The 26,141-nt window shown below is 47.8% G+C and overlaps 1 protein-coding gene across 1 annotated transcript in view; it reads left to right on the forward strand.

Moving 5' to 3' along the window:
• Positions 1-21,327, forward strand: part of LOC116958188 (long-chain fatty acid transport protein 1-like) — a 95,338-nt gene extending 74,011 nt beyond the window's left edge. The window contains exon 14 of the mRNA XM_076056017.1: positions 19,488-21,327. Within this exon, the coding sequence (XP_075912132.1) occupies positions 19,488-19,645 (158 nt within the window). The 3' untranslated portion in view covers positions 19,646-21,327. The remainder of the gene's footprint in view (positions 1-19,487) is intronic.
• The last annotated feature ends 4,814 nt before the right edge of the window (positions 21,328-26,141 follow it).

Genomic DNA, 26,141 nt, shown 5'->3' on the forward strand with positions numbered 1-26,141 from the left:
CTACCACTACAGTAGACACTACCACACTACCACACTACCACTACAGTAGACACTACCACTACAGTAGACACTACCACACTACCACTACAGTAGTCATTACCACACTACCACTACAGTAGACACTACCACTACACTACCACACTACCACTACACTACCACACTACCACTACAGTAGTCTCTACCACTACAGTAGACACTACCACACTACCACTACAGTAGACACTACCACACTACCACACTACCACTACAGTAGACACTACCACACTACCACTACAGTAGACACTACCACACTACCACACTACCACTACAGTAGACACTACCACACTACCACACTACCACTACAGTAGACACTACCACTACAGTAGACACTACCACACTACCACTACAGTAGACACTACCACTACAGTAGACACTACCACACTACCACTACAGTAGACACTACCACACTACCACCACAGTAGACACTACCACACTACCACCACACTATGACACTACCACCACTCTACCACACTACCACCACAGTAGTCACTACCACACTACCACCACAGTAGTCACTACCACACTACCACTACAGTAGACACTACCACACTACCACTACAGTAGACATTACCACACTACCACTACAGTAGACACTACCACACTACCACTACAGTAGTCACTACCACACTACCACCACAGTAGACACTACCACACTACCACTACACTACCACACTACCACTACAGTAGACACTACCACACTACCACCACACTACCACACTACCACTACAGTAGACACTACCACACTACCACTACAGTAGACACTACCACACTACCACTACAGTAGACACTACCACACTACCACTACAGTAGACACTACCACACTACCACACTACCACTACAGTAGACACTACCACACTACCACTATAGTAGACACTACCACACTACCACACTACCACTACCACACTACCACTACAGTAGACAATACCACACTACCACACTACCACTACAGTAGACACTACCACACTACCACTACACTACCACACTACCACTACAGTAGTCACTACCACACTACCACTACAGTAGACACTACCACACTACCACACTACCACTACAGTAGACACTACCACACTACCACTACAGTAGACACTACCACAGTACCACTACAGTAGACACTACCACACTACCACTACAGTAGACACTACCACACTACCACTACAGTAGACACTACCACACTACCACTACAGTAGTCACTACCACACTACCACTACAGTAGTGACTACCACACTACCACTACAGTAGACACTACCACACTACCACCACACTACCACACTACCACTACAGTAGACACTACCACACTACCACTACAGTAGACACTACCACACTGCCACTACAGTAGACACTACCACACTACCACTACAGTTGACACTACCACAATACCACTACAGTAGACACTACCACATTACCACTACACTACCACACTGCTACCACAGTAGTCACTACCACACTACCACTACAGTAGACACTACCACACTACCACACTACCACTACAGTAGTCACTACCACACTACCACTACAGTAGACACTACCACACTACCACCACAGTAGACACTACCACACTACCACCACAATAGACACTACCACACTACCACTACAGTAGACACTACCACACTACCACTACAGTAGACACTACCACACTACTACTACAGTAGACACTACCACACTACCACTACACTACCACACTACCACTACAGTAGACACTACCACACTACCACTACAGTAAACACTACCACACTACCACACTACCACTACAGTAGACACTACCACACTACCACTACAGTAGTCACTACCCCACTACCACCACACTACCACACTACCACCACAGTAGACACTACCACACTACCACCACAGTAGACACTATCACACTACCACACTACCACTACAGTAGACACTACCACACTACCACTACAGTAGACACTACCACACTACCACTACAGTAGACACTACCACACTACAACACTACCACTACAGTAGACACTACCACACTACCACTACAGTAGACACTACCACACTACCACTACAGTAGACACTACCACACTACCACTACAGTAGACACTACCACTACAGTAGACACTACCACACTACCACTACAGTAGTCATTACCACACTACCACTACAGTAGACACTACCACACTACCACTACACTACCACACTACCACTACAGTAGTCACTACCACTACAGTAGACACTACCACACTACCACTACAGTAGACACTACCACACTACAACACTACCACTACAGTAGACACTACCACACTACCACTACAGTAGACACTACCACACTACCACACTACCACTACAGTAGACACTACCACACTACCACTACAGTAGACACTACCACTACAGTAGACACTACCACACTACCACTACAGTAGTCATTACCACACTGCCACTACAGTAGACACTACCACACTACCACCACAGTAGTCACTACCACCACAGTAGACACTACCACACTACCACTACAGTAGACACTACCACAGTACCACTACAGTAGACACTACCACACTACCACTACAGTAGACACTACCACACTACCACTACAGTAGACACTACCACACTACCACTACAGTAGTCACTACCACACTACCACTACAGTAGTGACTACCACACTACCACTACAGTAGACACTACCACACTACTACCACACTACCACACTACCACTACAGTAGACACTACCACACTACCACTACAGTAGACACTACCACAATACCACTACAGTAGACACTACCACACTACCACCACCAGTAGGCGCTACCACAGTACCACTACAGTAGGCGCTACCACAGTACCACTACAGTAGTCACTACCACTACACTACCACACTACCACTACACTACCACCACAGTAGTCACTATCACACTACCACTACAGTAGACACTACCACTACAGTGGGCACTACCACACTACCACTACACTACCACACTACCACTACCACACGACCACCACATTACCACTACACTACCACACTACTACCACAGTAGTCACTACCACTACAGTAGACACTACCACACTACCACCACATTAGACACTACCACACTACCACCACACTACCACACTACCACTACACTACCACACTACCACTACACTACCACACTACTACCACAGTAGTCACTACCACACTACCACCACAGTAGACACTACCACACTACCACCACACTACGACACTACCACTACAGTAGACACTACCACACTACCACTACAGTAGACACTACCACACTACCACTACAGTAGACACTAGCACACTACCACTACAGTAGACACTACCACAGTACCACCACACTACCACACTGCCACTACAGTAGACACTACCACACTACCACCACAGTAGTCACTACCACCACAGTAGACACTACCACACTACCACTACAGTAGACACTACCACAGTACCACTACAGTAGACACTACCACACTACCACTACAGTAGTCACTACCACACTACCACTACAGTAGTGACTACCACACTACCACTACAGTAGACACTACCACACTACCACCACACTACCACACTACCACTACAGTAGACACTACCACACTACCACTACAGTAGACACTACCACAATACCACTACAGTAGACACTACCACATTACCACTACACTACCACACTACCACTACAGTAGACACTACCACACTGCCACTACAGTAGACACTACCACACTACCACTACAGTAGACACTACCACAATACCACTACAGTAGACACTACCACATTACCACTACACTACCACACTGCTACCACAGTAGTCACTACCACACTACCACTACAGTAGACACTACCACACTACCACACTACCACTACAGTAGTCACTACCACACTACCACTACAGTAGACACTACCACACTACCACTACAGTAGACACTACCACACTACCACTACACTACCACACTACCACTACAGTAGACACTACCACACTACCACTACAGTAAACACTACCACACTACCACACTACCACTACAGTAGACACTACCACACTACCACTACAGTAGTCACTACCCCACTATCACCACACTACCACACTACCACCACAGTAGACACTACCACACTACCACCACAGTAGACACTACCACACTACCACTACAGTAGACACTACCACACTACCACTACACTACCACACTGCTACCACAGTAGTCACTACCACACTACCACTACAGTAGACACTACCACACTACCACTACAATAGACACTACCACACTACCACTACAGTAGACACTACCACACTACCACTACAGTAGACACTACCACACTACCACTACAGTAGACACTACCACACTACCACTACAGTAGACACTACCACACTACCACACTACCACTACAGTAGACACTACCACACTACCACTACAGTAGACACTACCACACTACCACTACAGTAGACACTACCACACTACCACTACAGTAGACACTACCACACTACCACTACACTACCACACTACCACTACAGTAGTCACTACCCCACTACCACCACACTACCACACTACCACCACAGTAGACACTACCACACTACCACCACAGTAGACACTACCACACTACCACTACAGTAGACACTACCACACTACCACTACAGTAGACACTACCACACTACCACTACACTACCACACTACCACTACAGTAGTCACTACCCCACTACCACCACACTACCACACTACCACCACAGTAGACACTACCACACTACCACCACAGTAGACACTACCACACTACCACTACAGTTGTCACTACTACTACAGTGGGCACTACCACACTACCACTACACTACCACTACTGTAGTCACTACCACACTACCACTACTGTAGTCACTACTACTACTACAGTGGGCACTACCACACTACCACTACACTACCACACTACACTACCACATTACCACTACACTACCACACTACCACTACAGTAGACACTACCACACTACCACCACCAGTAGGCGCTACCACAGTACCACTACAGTAGGCGCTACCACAGTACCACTACAGTAGTCACTACCACTACACTACCACCACAGTAGTCACTATCACACTACCACTACAGTAGACACTACCACTACAGTGGGCACTACCACACTACCACTACACTACCACACTACCACTACCACACGACCACCACATTACCACTACACTACCACACTACTACCACAGTAGTCACTACCACTACAGTAGACACTACCACACTACCACCACATTAGACACTACCACACTACCACCACACTACCACACTACCACTACACTACCACACTACCACTACACTACCACACTACTACCACAGTAGTCACTACCACACTACCACCACAGTAGACACTACCACACTACCACCACACTACCACACTACCACTACAGTAGACACTAGCACACTACCACTACAGTAGACACTACCACAGTACCACCACACTACCACATTGCCACTACAGTAGACACTACCACACTACCACCACAGTAGTCACTACCACCACAGTAGACACTACCACACTACCACTACAGTAGACACTACCACAGTACCACTACAGTAGACACTACCACACTACCACTACAGTAGACACTACCACACTACCACTACAGTAGACACTACCACACTACCACTACAGTAGTCACTACCACACTACCACTACAGTAGTGACTACCACACTACCACTACAGTAGACACTACCACACTACCACCACACTACCACACTACCACTACAGTAGACACTACCACACTACCACTACAGTAGACACTACCACAATACCACTACAGTAGACACTACCACATTACCACTACACTACCACACTACCACTACAGTAGACACTACCACACTGCCACTACAGTAGACACTACCACACTACCACTACAGTAGACACTACCACAATACCACTACAGTAGACACTACCACATTACCACTACACTACCACACTGCTACCACAGTAGTCACTACCACACTACCACTACAGTAGACACTACCACACTACCACTACAGTAGTCACTACCACACTACCACTACAGTAGACACTACCACACTACCACCACAGTAGACACTACCACACTACCACCACAATAGACACTACCACACTACCACTACAGTAGACACTACCACACTACCACTACAGTAGACACTACCACACTACTACTACAGTAGACACTACCACACTACCACTACACTACCACACTACCACTACAGTAGACACTACCACACTACCACTACAGTAAACACTACCACACTACCACACTACCACTACAGTAGACACTACCACACTACCACTACAGTAGTCACTACCCCACTACCACCACACTACCACACTACCACCACAGTAGACACTACCACACTACCACCACAGTAGACACTATCACACTACCACACTACCACTACAGTAGACACTACCACACTACCACACTACCACTACAGTAGACACTACCACACTACCACTACAGTAGACACTACCACACTACAACACTACCACTACAGTAGACACTACCACACTACCACTACAGTAGACACTACCACACTACCACTACAGTAGACACTACCACACTACCACTACAGTAGACACTACCACTACAATAGACACTACCACACTACCACTACAGTAGTCATTACCACACTACCACTACAGTAGACACTACCACACTACCACTACACTACCACACTACCACTACAGTAGTCACTACCACTACAGTAGACACTACCACACTACCACTACAGTAGACACTGCCACACTACAAAACTACCACTACAGTAGACACTACCACACTACCAATACAGTAGACACTACCACACTACCACTACAGTAGACACTACCACACTACCACTACAGTAGACACTACCACTACAGTAGACACTACCACACTACCACTACAGTAGTCATTACCACACTGCCACTACAGTAGACACTACCACACTACCACCACAGTAGTCACTACCACCACAGTAGACACTACCACACTACCACTACAGTAGACACTACCACAGTACCACTACAGTAGACACTACCACACTACCACTACAGTAGACACTACCACACTACCACTACAGTAGACACTACCACACTACCACTACAGTAGTCACTACCACACTACCACTACAGTAGTGACTACCACACTACCACTACAGTAGACACTACCACACTACCACCACACTACCACACTACCACTACAGTAGACACTACCACACTACCACTACAGTAGACACTACCACAATACCACTACAGTAGACACTACCACATTACCACTACACTTCCACACTGCTACCACAGTAGTCACTACCACACTACCACTACAGTAGACACTACCACACTACCACACTACCACTACAGTAGTCACTACCACACTACCACTACAGTAGACACTACCACACTACCACCACAGTAGACACTACCACACTACCACCACAGTAGACACTACCAAACTACCACTACAGTAGACACTACCACACTACCACTACAGTAGACACTACCACACTACCACTACAGTAGACACTACCACACTACCACTACAGTAGTCACTACCCCACTACCACCACACTACCACACTACCACCACAGTAGACACTACCACACTACCACCACAGTAGACGCTACCACACTACCACACTACCACCACAGTAGAAACTACCACCACACTACCACACTACCACTACAGTAGACACTACCACACTACCACTACAGTAGACACTACCACACTACAACACTACCACTACAGTAGACACTACCATACTACCACTACAGTAGACACTACCACACTACCACTATAGTAGACACTACCACTACAGTAGACACTACCACACTACCACTACAGTAGTCATTACCACACTACCACTACAGTAGACACTACCACTACACTACCACACTACCACTACACTACCACACTACCACTACAGTAGACACTACCACACTACCACTACAGTAGACACTACCACACTACCACTACAGTAGACACTACCACACTACCACACTACCACTACAGTAGACACTACCACTACAGTAGACACTACCACACTACCACACTACCACTACAGTAGACACTACCACTACAGTAGACACTACCACACTACCACTACAGTAGACACTACCACACTACCACCACAGTAGACACTACCACACTACCACCACACTACGACACTACCACCACTCTACCACACTACCACCACAGTAGTCACTACCACACTACCACCACAGTAGTCACTACCACACTACCACTACAGTAGACACTACCACACTACCACTACAGTAGACATTACCACACTACCACTACAGTAGACACTACCACACTACCACTACAGTAGTCACTACCACACTACCACCACAGTAGACACTACCACACTACCACTACACTACCACACTACCACTACAGTAGACACTACCACACTACCACCACACTACCACACTACCACTACAGTAGACACTACCACACTACCACACTACCACTACAGTAGACACTACCACACTACCACTACAGTAGACACTACCACACTACAACTACAGTAGACACTACCACACTACCACTACAGTAGACACTACCACACTACCACTATAGTAGACACTACCACACTACCACACTACCACTACCACACTACCACTACAGTAGACAATACCACACTACCACACTACCACTACCACACTACCACTATAGTAGACACTACCACACTACCACTACACTACCACACTACCACTACAGTAGTCACTACCACACTACCACTACAGTAGACACTACCACACTACCACACTACCACTACAGTAGACACTACCACACTATCACTACAGTAGACACTACCACACTACCACTACAGTAGACACTACCACACTACCACTACAGTAGTCACTACCACACTACCACCACACTACCACTACAGTAGACACTACCACACTACCACCACACTACCACTATAGTAGACACTACCACACTACCACTACCACACTACCACTACAGTAGACAATACCACACTACCACACTACCACTACCACACTACCACTACAGTAGACACTACCACACTACCACTGCACTACCACACTACCACTACAGTAGACACTACCACACTACCACACTACCACTACAGTAGACACTACCACAATACCACTACAGTAGACACTACCACACTACCACTACAGTAGACACTACCACACTACCACTACAGTAGACACTACCACACTACCACACTACCACCACAGTAGACACTACCACACTACCACTACAGTAGACACTTCCACACTACCACTACAGTAGACACTACCAAACTACCACTACAGTAGACACTACCACACTACCACCACACTACCACACTACCACTACAGTAGACACTACCACTACAGTAGACACTACCACACTACCACTACAGTAGACACTACCACACTACCACCACAGTAGTCACTACCACACTACCACTACAGTAGACACTACCACACTACCACCACAGTAGTCACTACCACACTACCACTACAGTAGACACTACCACACTACCACCACAGTAGACACTACCACACTACCACCACACTACCACACTACCACCACAGTAGATGCTACCACACTACCACTACAGTAGACACTACCACACTACCACACTACCACTACAGTAGACACTACCACACTACCACTACAGTAGACACTACCACACTACCACTACACTACCACACTGCTACCACAGTAGTCACTACCACACTACCACTACAGTAGACACTACCACACTACCACTACAGTAGACACTACCACACTACCACTAGAGTAGTCACTACTACACTACCACTACAGTAGACACTACCACACTACCACTACAGTAGACACTACCACACTACCACTACAGTAGACACTACCACACTACCACTACAGTAGACACTACCACACTACCACTACATTAGACACTACCACACTACCACTACAGTAGTCACTACCCCACTACCACTACAGTAGACACTACCACTACAGTAGACACTACCACACTACCACCACAGTAGACACTACCACACTACCACTACAGTAGACACAACCACACTACCACTACACTACCACACTACCACTACAGTAGTCACTACCCCACTACCACCACACTACCACACTACCACCACAGTAGACACTACCACACTACCACCACAGTAGACACTACCACACTACCACTACAGTAGTCACTACTACTACTACTACAGTGGGCACTACCACACTACCACTACACTACCACTACTGTAGTCACTACCACACTACCACTACTGTAGTCACTACTACTACTACAGTGGGCACTACCACACTACCACTACACTACCACACTACACTACCACATTACCACTACACTACCACACTACCACTACAGTAGACACTACCACACTACCACCACCAGTAGGCGCTACCACAGTACCACTACAGTAGGCGCTACCACAGTACCACTACAGTAGTCACTACCACTACACTACCACACTACCACTACACTACCACCACAGTAGTCACTATCACACTACCACTACAGTAGACACTACCACTACAGTGGGCACTACCACACTACCACTACACTACCACACTACCACTACCACACGACCACCACATTACCACTACACTACCACACTACTACCACAGTAGTCACTACCACTACAGTAGACACTACCACACTACCACCACATTAGACACTACCACACTACCACCACACTACCACACTACCACTACACTACCACACTACCACTACACTACCACACTACTACCACAGTAGTCACTACCACACTACCACCACAGTAGACACTACCACACTACCACCACACTACCACACTACCACTACAGTAGACACTACCACACTACCACTACAGTAGACACTACCACACTACCACTACAGTAGACACTAGCACACTACCACTACAGTAGACACTACCACAGTACCACCACACTACCACATTGCCACTACAGTAGACACTACCACACTACCACCACAGTAGTCACTACCACCACAGTAGACACTACCACACTACCACTACAGTAGACACTACCACAGTACCACTACAGTAGACACAACCACACTACCACTACAGTAGACACTACCACACTACCACTACAGTAGACACTACCACACTACCACTACAGTAGTCACTACCACACTACCACTACAGTAGTGACTACCACACTACCACTACAGTAGACACTACCACACTACCACCACACTACCACACTACCACTACAGTAGACACTACCACACTACCACTACAGTAGACACTACCACAATACCACTACAGTAGACACTACCACATTACCACTACACTACCACACTACCACTACAGTAGACACTACCACACTGCCACTACAGTAGACACTACCACACTACCACTACAGTAGACACTACCACAATACCACTACAGTAGACACTACCACATTACCACTACACTACCACACTGCTACCACAGTAGTCACTACCACACTACCACTACAGTAGACACTACCACACTACCACTACAGTAGTCACTACCACACTACCACTACAGTAGACACTACCACACTACCACCACAGTAGACACTACCACACTACCACCACAATAGACACTACCACACTACCACTACAGTAGACACTACCACACTACCACTACAGTAGACACTACCACACTACTACTACAGTAGACACTACCACACTACCACTACACTACCACACTACCACTACAGTAGACACTACCACACTACCACTACAGTAAACACTACCACACTACCACACTACCACTACAGTAGACACTACCACACTACCACTACAGTAGTCACTACCCCACTACCACCACACTACCACACTACCACCACAGTAGACACTACCACACTACCACCACAGTAGACACTATCACACTACCACACTACCACTACAGTAGACACTACCACACTACCACTACAGTAGACACTACCACACTACCACTACAGTAGACACTACCACACTACAACACTACCACTACAGTAGACACTACCACACTACCACTACAGTAGACACTACCACACTACCACTACAGTAGACACTACCACACTACCACTACAGTAGACACTACCACTACAATAGACACTACCACACTACCACTACAGTAGTCATTACCACACTACCACTACAGTAGACACAACCACACTACCACTACACTACCACACTACCACTACAGTAGTCACTACCCCACTACCACCACACTACCACACTACCACCACAGTAGACACTACCACACTACCACCACAGTAGACACTACCACACTACCACTACAGTAGTCACTACTACTACTACAGTGGGCACTACCACACTACCACTACACTACCACTACTGTAGTCACTACCACACTACCACTACTGTAGTCACTACTACTACTACAGTGGGCACTACCACACTACCACTACACTACCACACTACACTACCACATTACCACTACACTACCACACTACCACTACAGTAGACACTACCACACTACCACCACCAGTAGGCGCTACCACAGTACCACTACAGTAGGCGCTACCACAGTACCACTACAGTAGTCACTACCACTACACTACCACACTACCACTACACTACCACCACAGTAGTCACTATCACACTACCACTACAGTAGACACTACCACTACAGTGGGCACTACCACACTACCACTACACTACCACACTACCACTACCACACGACCACCACATTACCACTACACTACCACACTACTACCACAGTAGTCACTACCACTACAGTAGACACTACCACACTACCACCACATTAGACACTACCACACTACCACCACACTACCACACTACCACTACACTACCACACTACCACTACACTACCACACTACTACCACAGTAGTCACTACCACACTACCACCACAGTAGACACTACCACACTACCACCACACTACCACACTACCACTACAGTAGACACTACCACACTACCACTACAGTAGACACTACCACACTACCACTACAGTAGACACTAGCACACTACCACTACAGTAGACACTACCACAGTACCACCACACTACCACATTGCCACTACAGTAGACACTACCACACTACCACCACAGTAGTCACTACCACCACAGTAGACACTACCACACTACCACTACAGTAGACACTACCACAGTACCACTACAGTAGACACTACCACACTACCACTACAGTAGACACTACCACACTACCACTACAGTAGACACTACCACACTACCACTACAGTAGTCACTACCACACTACCACTACAGTAGTGACTACCACACTACCACTACAGTAGACACTACCACACTACCACCACACTACCACACTACCACTACAGTAGACACTACCACACTACCACTACAGTAGACACTACCACAATACCACTACAGTAGACACTACCACATTACCACTACACTACCACACTACCACTACAGTAGACACTACCACACTGCCACTACAGTAGACACTACCACACTACCACTACAGTAGACACTACCATCATACCACTACAGTAGACACTACCACATTACCACTACACTACCACACTGCTACCACAGTAGTCACTACCACACTACCACTACAGTAGACACTACCACACTACCACACTACCACTACAGTAGTCACTACCACACTACCACTACAGTAGACACTACCACACTACCACCACAGTAGACACTACCACACTACCACCACAATAGACACTACCACACTACCACTACAGTAGACACTACCACACTACCACTACAGTAGACACTACCACACTACTACTACAGTAGACACTACCACACTACCACTACACTACCACACTACCACTACAGTAGACACTACCACACTGCCACTACAGTAAACACTACCACACTACCACACTACCACTACAGTAGACACTACCACACTACCACTACAGTAATCACTACCCCACTACCACCACACTACCACACTACCACCACAGTAGACACTACCACACTACCACCACAGTAGACACTTTCACACTACCACACTACCACTACAGTAGACACTACCACACTACCACTACAGTAGACACTACCACACTACCACTACAGTAGACACTACCACACTACAACACTACCACTACAGTAGACACTACCACACTACCACTACAGTAGACACTACCACACTACCACTACAGTAGACACTACCACACTACCTCTACAGTAGACACTACCACTACAATAGACACTACCACACTACCACTACAGTAGTCATTACCACACTACCACTACAGTAGACACTACCACACTACCACTACACTACCACACTACCACACTACCACTACAGTAGTCACTACCACTACAGTAGACACTACCACACTACCACTACAGTAGACACTACCACACTACAACACTACCACTACAGTAGACACTACCACACTACCACTACAGTAGACACTACCACACTACCACTACAGTAGACACTACCACACTACCACTAAAGTAGACACTACCACTACAGTAGACACTACCACACTACCACTACAGTAGTCATTACCACACTGCCACTACAGTAGACACTACCACACTACCACCACAGTAGTCACTACCACCACAGTAGACACTACCACACTACCACTACAGTAGACACTACCACAGTACCACTACAGTAGACACTACCACACTACCACTACAGTAGACACTACCACACTACCACTACAGTAGACACTACCACACTACCACTACAGTAGTCACTACCACACTACCACTACAGTAGTGACTACCACACTACCACTACAGTAGACACTACCACACTACCACCACACTACCACTACAGTAGACACTACCACACTACCACTACAGTAGACACTACCACAATACCACTACAGTAGACACTACCACATTACCACTACACTACCACACTGCTACCACAGTAGTCACTACCACACTACCACTACAGTAGACACTACCACACTACCACACTACCACTACAGTAGTCACTACCACACTACCACTACAGTAGACACTACCACACTACCACCACAGTAGACACTACCACACTACCACCACAGTAGACACTACCAAACTACCACTACAGTAGACACTACCACACTACCACTACAGTAGACACTACCACACTACCACTACAGTAGACACTACCACACTACCACTACAGTAGTCACTACCCCACTACCACCACACTACCACACTACCACCACAGTAGACACTACCACACTACCACCACAGTAGACTCTACCACACTACCACACTACCACCACAGTAGACACTACCACCACACTACCACACTACCACTACAGTAGACACTACCACACTACCACTACAGTAGACACTACCACACTACAACACTACCACTACAGTAGACACTACCATACTACCACTACAGTAGACACTACCACACTACCACACTACCACTACAGTAGACACTACCACTACAGTAGACACTACCACACTACCACTACAGTAGTCATTACCACACTACCACTACAGTAGACACTACCACTACACTACCACACTACCACTACACTACCACACTACCACTACAGTAGTCACTACCACTACAGTAGACACTACCACACTACCACTACAGTAGACACTACCACACTACCACACTACCACTACAGTAGACACTACCACACTACCACTACAGTAGACACTACCACACTACCACACTACCACTACAGTAGACACTACCACACTACCACACTACCACTACAGTAGACACTACCACTACAGTAGACACTACCACACTACCACTACAGTAGACACTACCACTACAGTAGACACTACCACACTACCACTACAGTAGACACTACCACACTACCACCACAGTAGACACTACCACACTACCACCACACTACGACACTACCACCACTCTACCACACTACCACCACAGTAGTCACTACCACACTACCACCACAGTAGTCACTACCACACTACCACTACAGTAGACACTACCACACTACCACTACAGTAGACATTACCACACTACCACTACAGTAGACACTACCACACTACCACTACAGTAGTCACTACCACACTACCACCACAGTAGACACTACCACACTACCACTACACTACCACACTACCACTACAGTAGACACTACCACACTACCACCACACTACCACACTACCACTACAGTAGACACTACCACACTACCACACTACCACTACAGTAGACACTACCACACTACCACTACAGTAGACACTACCACACTACCACTACAGTAGACACTACCACACTACCACACTACCACTACAGTAGACACTACCACACTACCACTATAGTAGACACTACCACACTACCACACTACCACTACCACACTACCACTACAGTAGACAATACCACACTACCACACTACCACTACCACACTACCACTACAGTAGACACTACCACACTACCACTACACTACCACACTACCACTACAGTAGTCACTACCACACTACCACTACAGTAGACACTACCACACTACCACACTACCACTACAGTAGACACTACCACACTATCACTACAGTAGACACTACCACACTACCACTACAGTAGACACTACCACACTACCACTACAGTAGTCACTACCACACTACCACCACACTACCACTACAGTAGACACTACCACACTACCACCACACTACCACTATAGTAGACACTACCACACTACCACTACCACACTACCACTACAGTAGACAATACCACACTACCACACTACCACTACCACACTACCACTACAGTAGACACTACCACACTACCACTGCACTACCACACTACCACTACAGTAGACACTACCACAATACCACTACAGTAGACACTACCACACTACCACTACAGTAGACACTACCACACTACCACACTACCACTACAGTAGACACTACCACACTACCACCACAGTAGACACTACCACACTACCACTACAGTAGACACTTCCACACTACCACTACAGTAGACACTACCAAACTACCACTACAGTAGACACTACCACACTACCACCACACTATCACACTACCACTACAGTAGACACTACCACTACAGTAGACACTACCACACTACCACTACAGTAGACACTACCACACTACCACCACAGTAGTCACTACCACACTACCACTACAGTAGACACTACCACACTACCACCACAGTAGTCAATACCACACTACCACTACAGTAGACACTACCACACTACCACCACAGTAGACACTACCACACTACCACCACACTACCACACTACCACCACAGTAGATGCTACCACACTACCACTACAGTAGACACTACCACACTACCACACTACCACTACAGTAGACACTACCACACTACCACTACAGTAGACACTACCACACTACCACTACACTACCACACTGCTACCACAGTAGTCACTACCACACTACCACTACAGTAGACACTTCCACACTACCACTACAGTAGACACTACCACACTACCACTAGAGTAGTCACTACTACACTACCACTACAGTAGACACTACCACACTACCACTACAGTAGACACTACCACACTACCACTACAGTAGACACTACCACACTACCACTACAGTAGACACTACCACACTACCACTACAGTAGACACTACCACACTACCACTACAGTAGTCACTACCCCACTACCACTACAGTAGACACTACCACTACAGTAGACACTACCACACTACCACCACAGTAGACACTACCACACTACCACTACAGTAGACACTACCACACTACCACACTACCACTACAGTAGTCACTACCACACTACCACTACAGTAGACACTACCACACTACCACTACAGTAGACACTACCACACTACCACTACAGTAGACACTACCACACTACCACACTACCACTACAGTAGTCACTACCACACTACCACCACACTACCACACTACCACTACAGTAGACACTACCACACTACAACACTACCACTACAGTAGACACTACCACACTACCACTACAGTAGACACTACCACACTACCACACTACCACTACAGTAGACACTACCACTACAGTAGACACTACCACACTACCACTACACTACCACACTACCACACTACCACTACACTACCACACTACCACCACAGTAGACACTACCACACTACCACTACACTACCACACTACCACACTACCACTACAGTAGACACTACCACACTGCAACACTACCACTACAGTAGACACTACCACACTACCACTACAGTAGACACTACCACACTACCACACTACCACTACAGTAGACACTACCACTACAGTAGACACTACCACACTACCACTACACTACCACACTACCACTACACTACCACACTACCACCACAGTAGACACTACCACACTACCACTACACTACCACACTACCACACTACCACCACCAGTAGGCGCTACCACACTACCACTACAGTAGACACTACCACACTACCACTACAGTAGACACTACCACACTACCACTACAGTAGTCACTACCCCACTACCACCACACTACCACACTACCACTACAGTAGACACTACCACACTACCACTACAGTAGACACTACCACACTACCACTACAGTAGACACTACCACACTACCACTACAGTAGACACTACCACTCTCTACTATTAGGTTAGTGTGTAGTGCAGTGTGTAGTGTAGTGTATAGTAGTGTATAGTGTAGTGTATAATGTGGTGTTTAGCGTAGTGTATTGTAAAGTGTAGTCTGCAGTGTATAGTGTAATTTATACTGTACTGTATAGTGGCGTGTATAGTAGTGTAGTGTATAGTGTAGTGTATGGTGTATAGTAGTGTAGTGTATAGTGTAGTGTATAGTGTATAGTAGTGTAGTGTACAGTAGTGTAGTGTATGGTGTATAGTAGTGTAGTGTATGGTAGTATAGTGTAGTGTATAGTGTAGTGTATAGTGTATAGTAGTGTAGTGTATAGTAGTGTAGTGTATAGTGTATTGTAGTGTAGTGTATAGTGTATAGTAGTGTAGTGTATAGTGTATAGTAGTGTAGTGTAGTATATAGTAGTGTATGGTGTATAGTAGTGTAGTGTATAGTAGTGTAGTGTATAGTGTAGTGTAGTGTATAGTGTATTGTAGTGTAGTGTATAGTAGTGTATAGTATAGTGTAGTGTATAGTGTAGTGTGTAGTGTATAGTAGTGTAGTGTATAGTGTATAGTAGTGTATGGTGTATAGTAGTGTAGTGTATAGTGTATTGTAGTGTAGTGTATAGTATAGTGTAGTGTATAGTGTATAGTAGTGTAGTGTATAGTAGTGTAGTGTATAGTAGTGTAGTGTATAGTGTATAGTGTAGTGTATAGTGTAGTGTATAGTGTATGGTGTATAGTGTAGTGTATAGTGTAGTGTATAGTGTAGTGTATAGTGTGGTGTGTAGTGTATAGTGTAGTGTAGTGTATAGTAGTGTAGTGTATAGTGTAGTGTATAGTGTAGTGTATAGTAGTGTAGTGTATAGTGTATAGTAGTGTAGTGTATAGTGTATAGTAGTGTATGGTGTAGTGTATAGTGTATAGTAGTATAGTAGTGTAGTGTATAGTGTATAGTAGTGTATGGTGTAGTGTATAGTAGTGTAGTGTATAGTGTAGTGTATAGTGTATAGTAGTGTAGTGTATAGTGTATAGTAGTGTAGTGTATAGTGTAGAGTTGACGGCGTGTCGCCGCTTATCGCCCGCCCCCAGGCACCTTCAAACTGCTGAAGACGGAGCTCCGCCGTGAGGGCTACGACCCTCGCACGCTCACGGACCGCTTGTACTTCCTGGACGCGAGGCGGCGGGCCTACGTGGAGCTCACGCCAGCCCTGCACAGCGACATCGTCAGCGGCCACGCCCAGCTGTGACTCCTCCACCGCCTCCTCCGCCTCCTCCTCCTCCTCCGCCTCCACCGCCTCCTCCGCCTCCTCCGCCTCCTCCTCCGCCTCCACCGCCTCCTCCTCCGCTTCCGCCTCCACCGCCTCCTCCTCCACCGCCTCCTCCGCCTCCTCCGCCTCCGCCTCCACCGCCTCCTCCGCCTCCTCCGTCCCTCGCCAACGTGATCATCGATGTCCCCTCTTCGCCGTGGTTACCGGTCACCCATTTCCCGGTTGACAATCCGCGTGTGAGAGTGGGAGTGTGTCAGTGTGTGTGTGTGTGTGTGGAGGCAGTCGCCCTCCAACAACAGCGGAGGGCGGAGGAGCGACGCTCACAACAACGAGCGGAGCGCCGGGTGGCTGAAGCACAGCAGGTTGCCACAGTTAGGGGGCACAGGTGGTGCATCAGCCAGTCATCTCAGTCAGTCGACCCGTGGCACCTGGGTCTGCCAAGTGACCTCCTGCCAGCGGGCGTTCGACACTTCACGTGGCCTCAAGGTGCACATGGCCTGGCACAAGCGTCGTGGTGACGTCACTGCCACTTAGTGGTGAATGGCGGTTGTTGTTGTTGTGTGTGTGTGAGTGTGTGTCATTGTGTGTCAGTGTGTGTGAGTGAGTGAGTGTGAGTGAGTGTGTCTGTGAGTGAGTGCGTGAGTGAGTGTGTCAGTGTGTGTCAGTGTGTGTGAGCGAGTGTGTGTGAGTGAGTGAGAGTGTAAGAGTGTGAGTGTGTGAGTGAGTGTGTGAGTGAGTGAGTGTGAGAGTGTGTATGAGTGAGTGTGAGTGAGTGTGAGTGAGTGTGAGTGTATATGAGTGTGTGTGAGTGAGTGTGTGTGAGTGAGTGTGAGTGAGTGTGAGTAAGTGTGTGTGAGTGAGTGTGAGTGTATGAGTGAGTGAGTGATCTCCCCCTGCTCTGCATGGGTAACCCTCCAGGCTCTCCGCTCCCCTCCCACAGCTAAACCCACACCCACAGTGGAACTGGTAGCGGCCACATCCACACCCCCACTGCTCAACAATTCCCTGCAACAAATCCCTCAACTGGGATCTCACAGCAACAGCAGCAGCAGCAGCATGGCTACCCCCTACTGACAGACTGATGCACAGGGACAGCTGTCACTGGGGGTGCCCCTAGCCCAGACCCTCACAGCATCATCGCTACCCCCTACTGACAGACTGATGCACAGGGACAGCTGCCACTGGGGGTGCCCCTAGCCCAGACCCTCACAGCATCATCGCTACCCCCTACTGACAGACTGATGCACAGGGACAACTGCCACTGGGGGTGCCCCTAGGCCAGACCCTCACAGCAGCAGCAGCATCGCTACCCCCTACGACAGACTGATGTACAGGTGACAGCTGCCGCTGGGGGTGCCCCTAGGCCAGACCCTCACAGCAGCAGCAGCAGCAGCATGGCCACCCCCTCCACTGGCAACGCGTGGCAGGACCCCCTCCTGGAAACTAATCTCGAGACTCCGTGAGAATCTCTCTTGGGGTGAGGAATTCGCCGTGGTAATCATAACGCATCGTCGTCATCATCGTCATTACTTGAAATGTGTCTCTCGTGCCGGGGTCTTTGAAACGTGCGGCGATTGTACGCTGCGCCGTTTGTGTGTTTTTAGAAGTCCTGTGCGTGATTGCTCGTGATTTGTACGGAATAAAACGGATTTACGTTGGGATCTCTGCCACTTCAGCCACGCGCACGGCCGCGTGGACTCTGAGTTTCAACGTCGGAGGAGGAATGGACGCAGTGGTGCTTGAGAGGCGCGCGGACTCATGGAGAGAGCCGTAGACTCACCACACAGAGACCCATAGACTCGTCACACAGAGACCCACAGACTCGTCACGCAGAGACCCACAGACTCATCACACAGAGACCCATAGACTCGTCACACAGAGACTCACAGACTCGTCACACAGAGACCCATAGACTCATCACACAGAGACCCATAGACTCATCACACAGAGACTCATAGACTCGTCACACAGAGACTCATAGACTCGTCACACAGAGACTCATAGACTCGTCACACAGAGACTCAGACTCGTCACACAGAGACTCATAGACTCATCACGCAGAGACCCACAGACTCGTCACACAGAGACCCACAGACTCATCACACAGAGACCCACAGACTCATCACGCAGAGACCCATAGACTCATCACACAGACCCATAGACTCATCACGCAGAGACCCATAGACTCATCACAGAGACCCACAGACTCGTCACACAGAGAGCCGTAGACTCGTCACACAGAGACCCACAGACTCATCACACAGAGACCCATAGACTCATCACACAGAGACCCACAGACTCATCACACAGAGACCCATAGACTCATCACACAGAGACCCATAGACTCGTCACACAGAGACTCATAGACTCATCACACAGAAAGCCGTAGACTCGTCACACAGAGACCCACAGATTCATCACACAGAGACCCATAGACTCGTCACACAGAGACTCATAGACTCGTCACACAGAGACTCATAGACTCGTCACACAGAGACTCATAGACTCGTCACACAGAGACCCATAGACTCATCACACAGAGACCCATAGACTCGTCACACAGAGACGCACAGATTCACCACACAGAGACCCATAGACTCGTCACACAGAGACCCACAGACTCATCACACAGAGACACACAGACTCGTCACACAGAGAGCCATAGACTCATCACACAGAGACACACAGATTCACCACACAGAGACCCATAGACTCATCACACAGAGACACATAGACTCATCACACAGAGAGCCGTAGACTCGTCACACAGAGACCCACAGACTCATCACACAGAGACCCACAGACTCATCACACAGAGACCCACAGACTCATCACACAGAGACCCATAGACTCATCACACAGAGACCCATAGACTCATCACACAGAGAGCCATAGACTCGTCACACAGAGACCCATAGACTCATCACACAGAGACCCATAGACTCATCACACAGAGACCCACAGACTCATCACACAGAGACCCACAGACTCATTACACAGAGACCCATAGACTCATCACACAGAGAGCCGTAGACTCATTACACAGTGACCCATAGACTCATCACACAGAGACCCACAGACTCACCACACAGAGACACTTAGATTCATCACACAGAGACCCACAGACTCACCACACAGAGAGCCGTAGATTCGTCACACAGAGACCCACAGACTCAACACACAGAGACCCACAGACTCATCACACAGAGACTTACAGACTCGTCACACAGAGACACTTAGATTCATCACACAGAGACCCATAGACTCATCACACAGAGACCCACAGACTCATCACAGAGACCCATAGACTCATCACACAGAGACCCATAGACTCATCACACAGAGACCCATAGACTCGTCACACAGAGACCCACAGACTCACCACACAGAGACCCACAGACTCATCACACAGAGACCCATAGACTCATCACACAGAGACCCATAGACTCATCACACAGAGACCCATAGACTCATCACACAGAGAACCATAGACTCATCACACAGAGACCCATAGACTCGTCACAGAGACCCACAGACTCACCACACAGAGAGCCATAGACTCACCACACAGACCCATAGACTCAACACACAGACCCATAGACTCACACAGATACTCATAAACTCATCACAGAGAACCATAGGCTCACACAGAGAACCATAGACTCTCACGGATACCCATAGACTCACACAGAGACCCATAGACTCACACAGCTACTCATAGACTCATCACACAGAGACCCATAGACTCATCACACAGAGACCCATAGACTCACACAGAGACCCATATACTCTCACGGATACTCATAGACTCACACAGAGACCGATAGACTCACACAGCTACTCAGACTCATCACACAGATACTCATAGACTCATCACACAGAGACCCATAGACTCACACAGCGACCCATAGACTCACACAGAGACCCATAGGCTCACAGAGACCCATATACTCTCACGGATACCCATAGACTCATCACACAGAGACCCATAGACTCACACAGAGACCCATAGACTCTCACGGATACCCATAGACTCATCACACAGAGACCCATAGACTCATCACACAGAGACCCATAGACTCACACAGAGACCCATAGACTCTCACGGATACCCATAGACGCACACAGAGACCCATAGACTCACACAGCTACTCATAGACTCATCACACAGAGACCCATAGACTCATCACACAGAGACCCATAGACTCATCACACAGAGACCCATAGACTCATCACATAGAGACCCATAGGCTCACACAGAGACCCATAGACTCTCACGGATACCCATAGACTCACACAGAGACCCGTAGATTAAACATCTGGGCAGTTCATTAAATTAATCGTGCCTGATTGCTTCCGATGAGATGCTGAATGTGTAAACCGGTCCCAGGGCTGTATTTAGCCATTATTTCACCGATGCCTACCGGACATCCGTGAAAAATATTGTGCACTCGCATAAGGGACTGCGGCTGATGGGGGATGTGTAAATAAATATTGTTTTATAATATTAAAACTAAACAATATATTGTTTTATGTTAGCAGCTGTAAGGCCCCACCACGTGGGAATGTATAGCAGCAGTCAAACTCTTGAGCGCGTGTGGACGTTGATTCATTAATGTGGAGGGGAAAACCCGGAGGACAATCCACGCATTGATCACCACGGAGAGAGAGAGACACAGACCTCCTGTATACCAGGCGAGGTAGTTAACATCTCATAGCCACCGTGATGATGATGATGAGAGAGACACAGACCTCCTGTATACCAGGCGAGGTAGTTAACATCTCATAGCCACCGTGATGATGATGAGAGAGAGACACAGACCTCCTGTAGACCAGGCGAGGTAGTTAACATCTCAGCCACCGTGATGATGATGAGAGAGACACAGACCTCCTGTAGACCAGGCGAGGTAGTCAACATCTCATAGCCACCGTGATGATGATGAGAGACAGACCTGTAGACCAGGCGAGGTAGTTAACATCTCATAGCCACTGTGATGATGATGATGAGAGAGACACAGACCTCCTGTAGACCAGGCGAGGTAGTTAACATCTCATAGCCACCGTGATGATGATGAGAGAGACACAGACCTCCTGTATACCAGGCGAGGTAGTTAACATCTCATAGCCACCGTGATGATGATGAGAGAGAGAGACACAGACCTCCTGTATACCAGGCGAGGTAGTTAACATCTCATAGCCACCGTGATGATGATGAGAGAGACACAGACCTCCTGTAGTCTAGGCGAGGTAGTTAACATCTCATAGCCACCGTGATGATGATGAGAGAGAGACACAGACCTCCTGTATACCAGGCGAGGTAGTTAACATCTCATAGCCACCGTGATGATGATGAGAGAGAGACAGACCTCCTGTAGACCAGGCGAGGTAGTTAACATCTCATAGCCACTGTGATGATGATGAGAGACACAGACCTCCTGTATACCAGGCGAGGTAGTTAACATCTCATAGCCACCGTGATGATGAGAGAGAGACACAGACCTCCTGTAGACCAGGCGAGGTCGTTAACATCTCATAGCCACCGTAATGATGATGAGAGAGAGAGACAGACCTCCTGTAGACCAGGTGAGGTAGTTAACATCTCATAGCCACCGTGATGATGATGATGAGAGAGAGACACAGACCTCCTGTAGACCAGGCGAGGTAGTTAACATCTCATAGCCACCGTGATGATGATGAGAGAGACACAGACCTCCTGTAGACCTGGCGAGGTAGTCAACATCTCATAGCCACTGTGATGATGAGAGAGAGACACAGACCTCCTGTATACCAGGCGAGGTAGTTAACATCTCAGCCACCGTGATGATGAGAGACACAGACCTCCTTTAGACCAGGCGAGGTAGTCAATATCTCAGCCACCGTGATGATGATGAGAAAGACAGACCTCCTGTAGGCCAGGCGAGGTAGTTAACATCTCATAGCCACCGTGATGATGAGAGACACAGACCTCCTTTAGACCAGGCGAGGTAGTCAACATCTCATAGCCACCGTGATGATGATGAGAGAGACACAGACCTCCTGTGTACCAGGCGAGGTAGTCAACATCTCATTGCCACGATGATGATGAGAGAGACACAGACCTCCTGTAGACCAGGCGAGGTCGTTAACATCTCATAGCCACCGTGATGATGATGAGAGAGACACATACCTCCTGTATACCAGGCGAGTTAGTCAACATCTCATAGCCACTGTGATGATGATGAGAGAGAGAAACAGACCTCCTGTAGACCAGGCGAGGTAGTTAACATCTCATAGCCACTGTGATGATGATGAGAGACACAGGCCTCCTGTATATCAGGCGAGATAGTCAACGTCTCATAGCCACCGTGATGATGATGATGAGAGAGACACAGACCTCCTGTATACCAGGCGAGGTAGTCAACATCTCATAGCCACTGTGATGATGATGAGAGAGAGAAACAGACCTCCTGTAGACCAGGCGAGGTCGTTAACATCT

Source organism: Petromyzon marinus, chromosome 74, assembly GCF_048934315.1.
Source record: "Petromyzon marinus isolate PM22_M1 ecotype Great Lakes invasive population chromosome 74, UKy_Petmar_22M1.pri1.0, whole genome shotgun sequence".
NCBI lineage: Eukaryota > Metazoa > Chordata > Hyperoartia > Petromyzontiformes > Petromyzontidae > Petromyzon > Petromyzon marinus.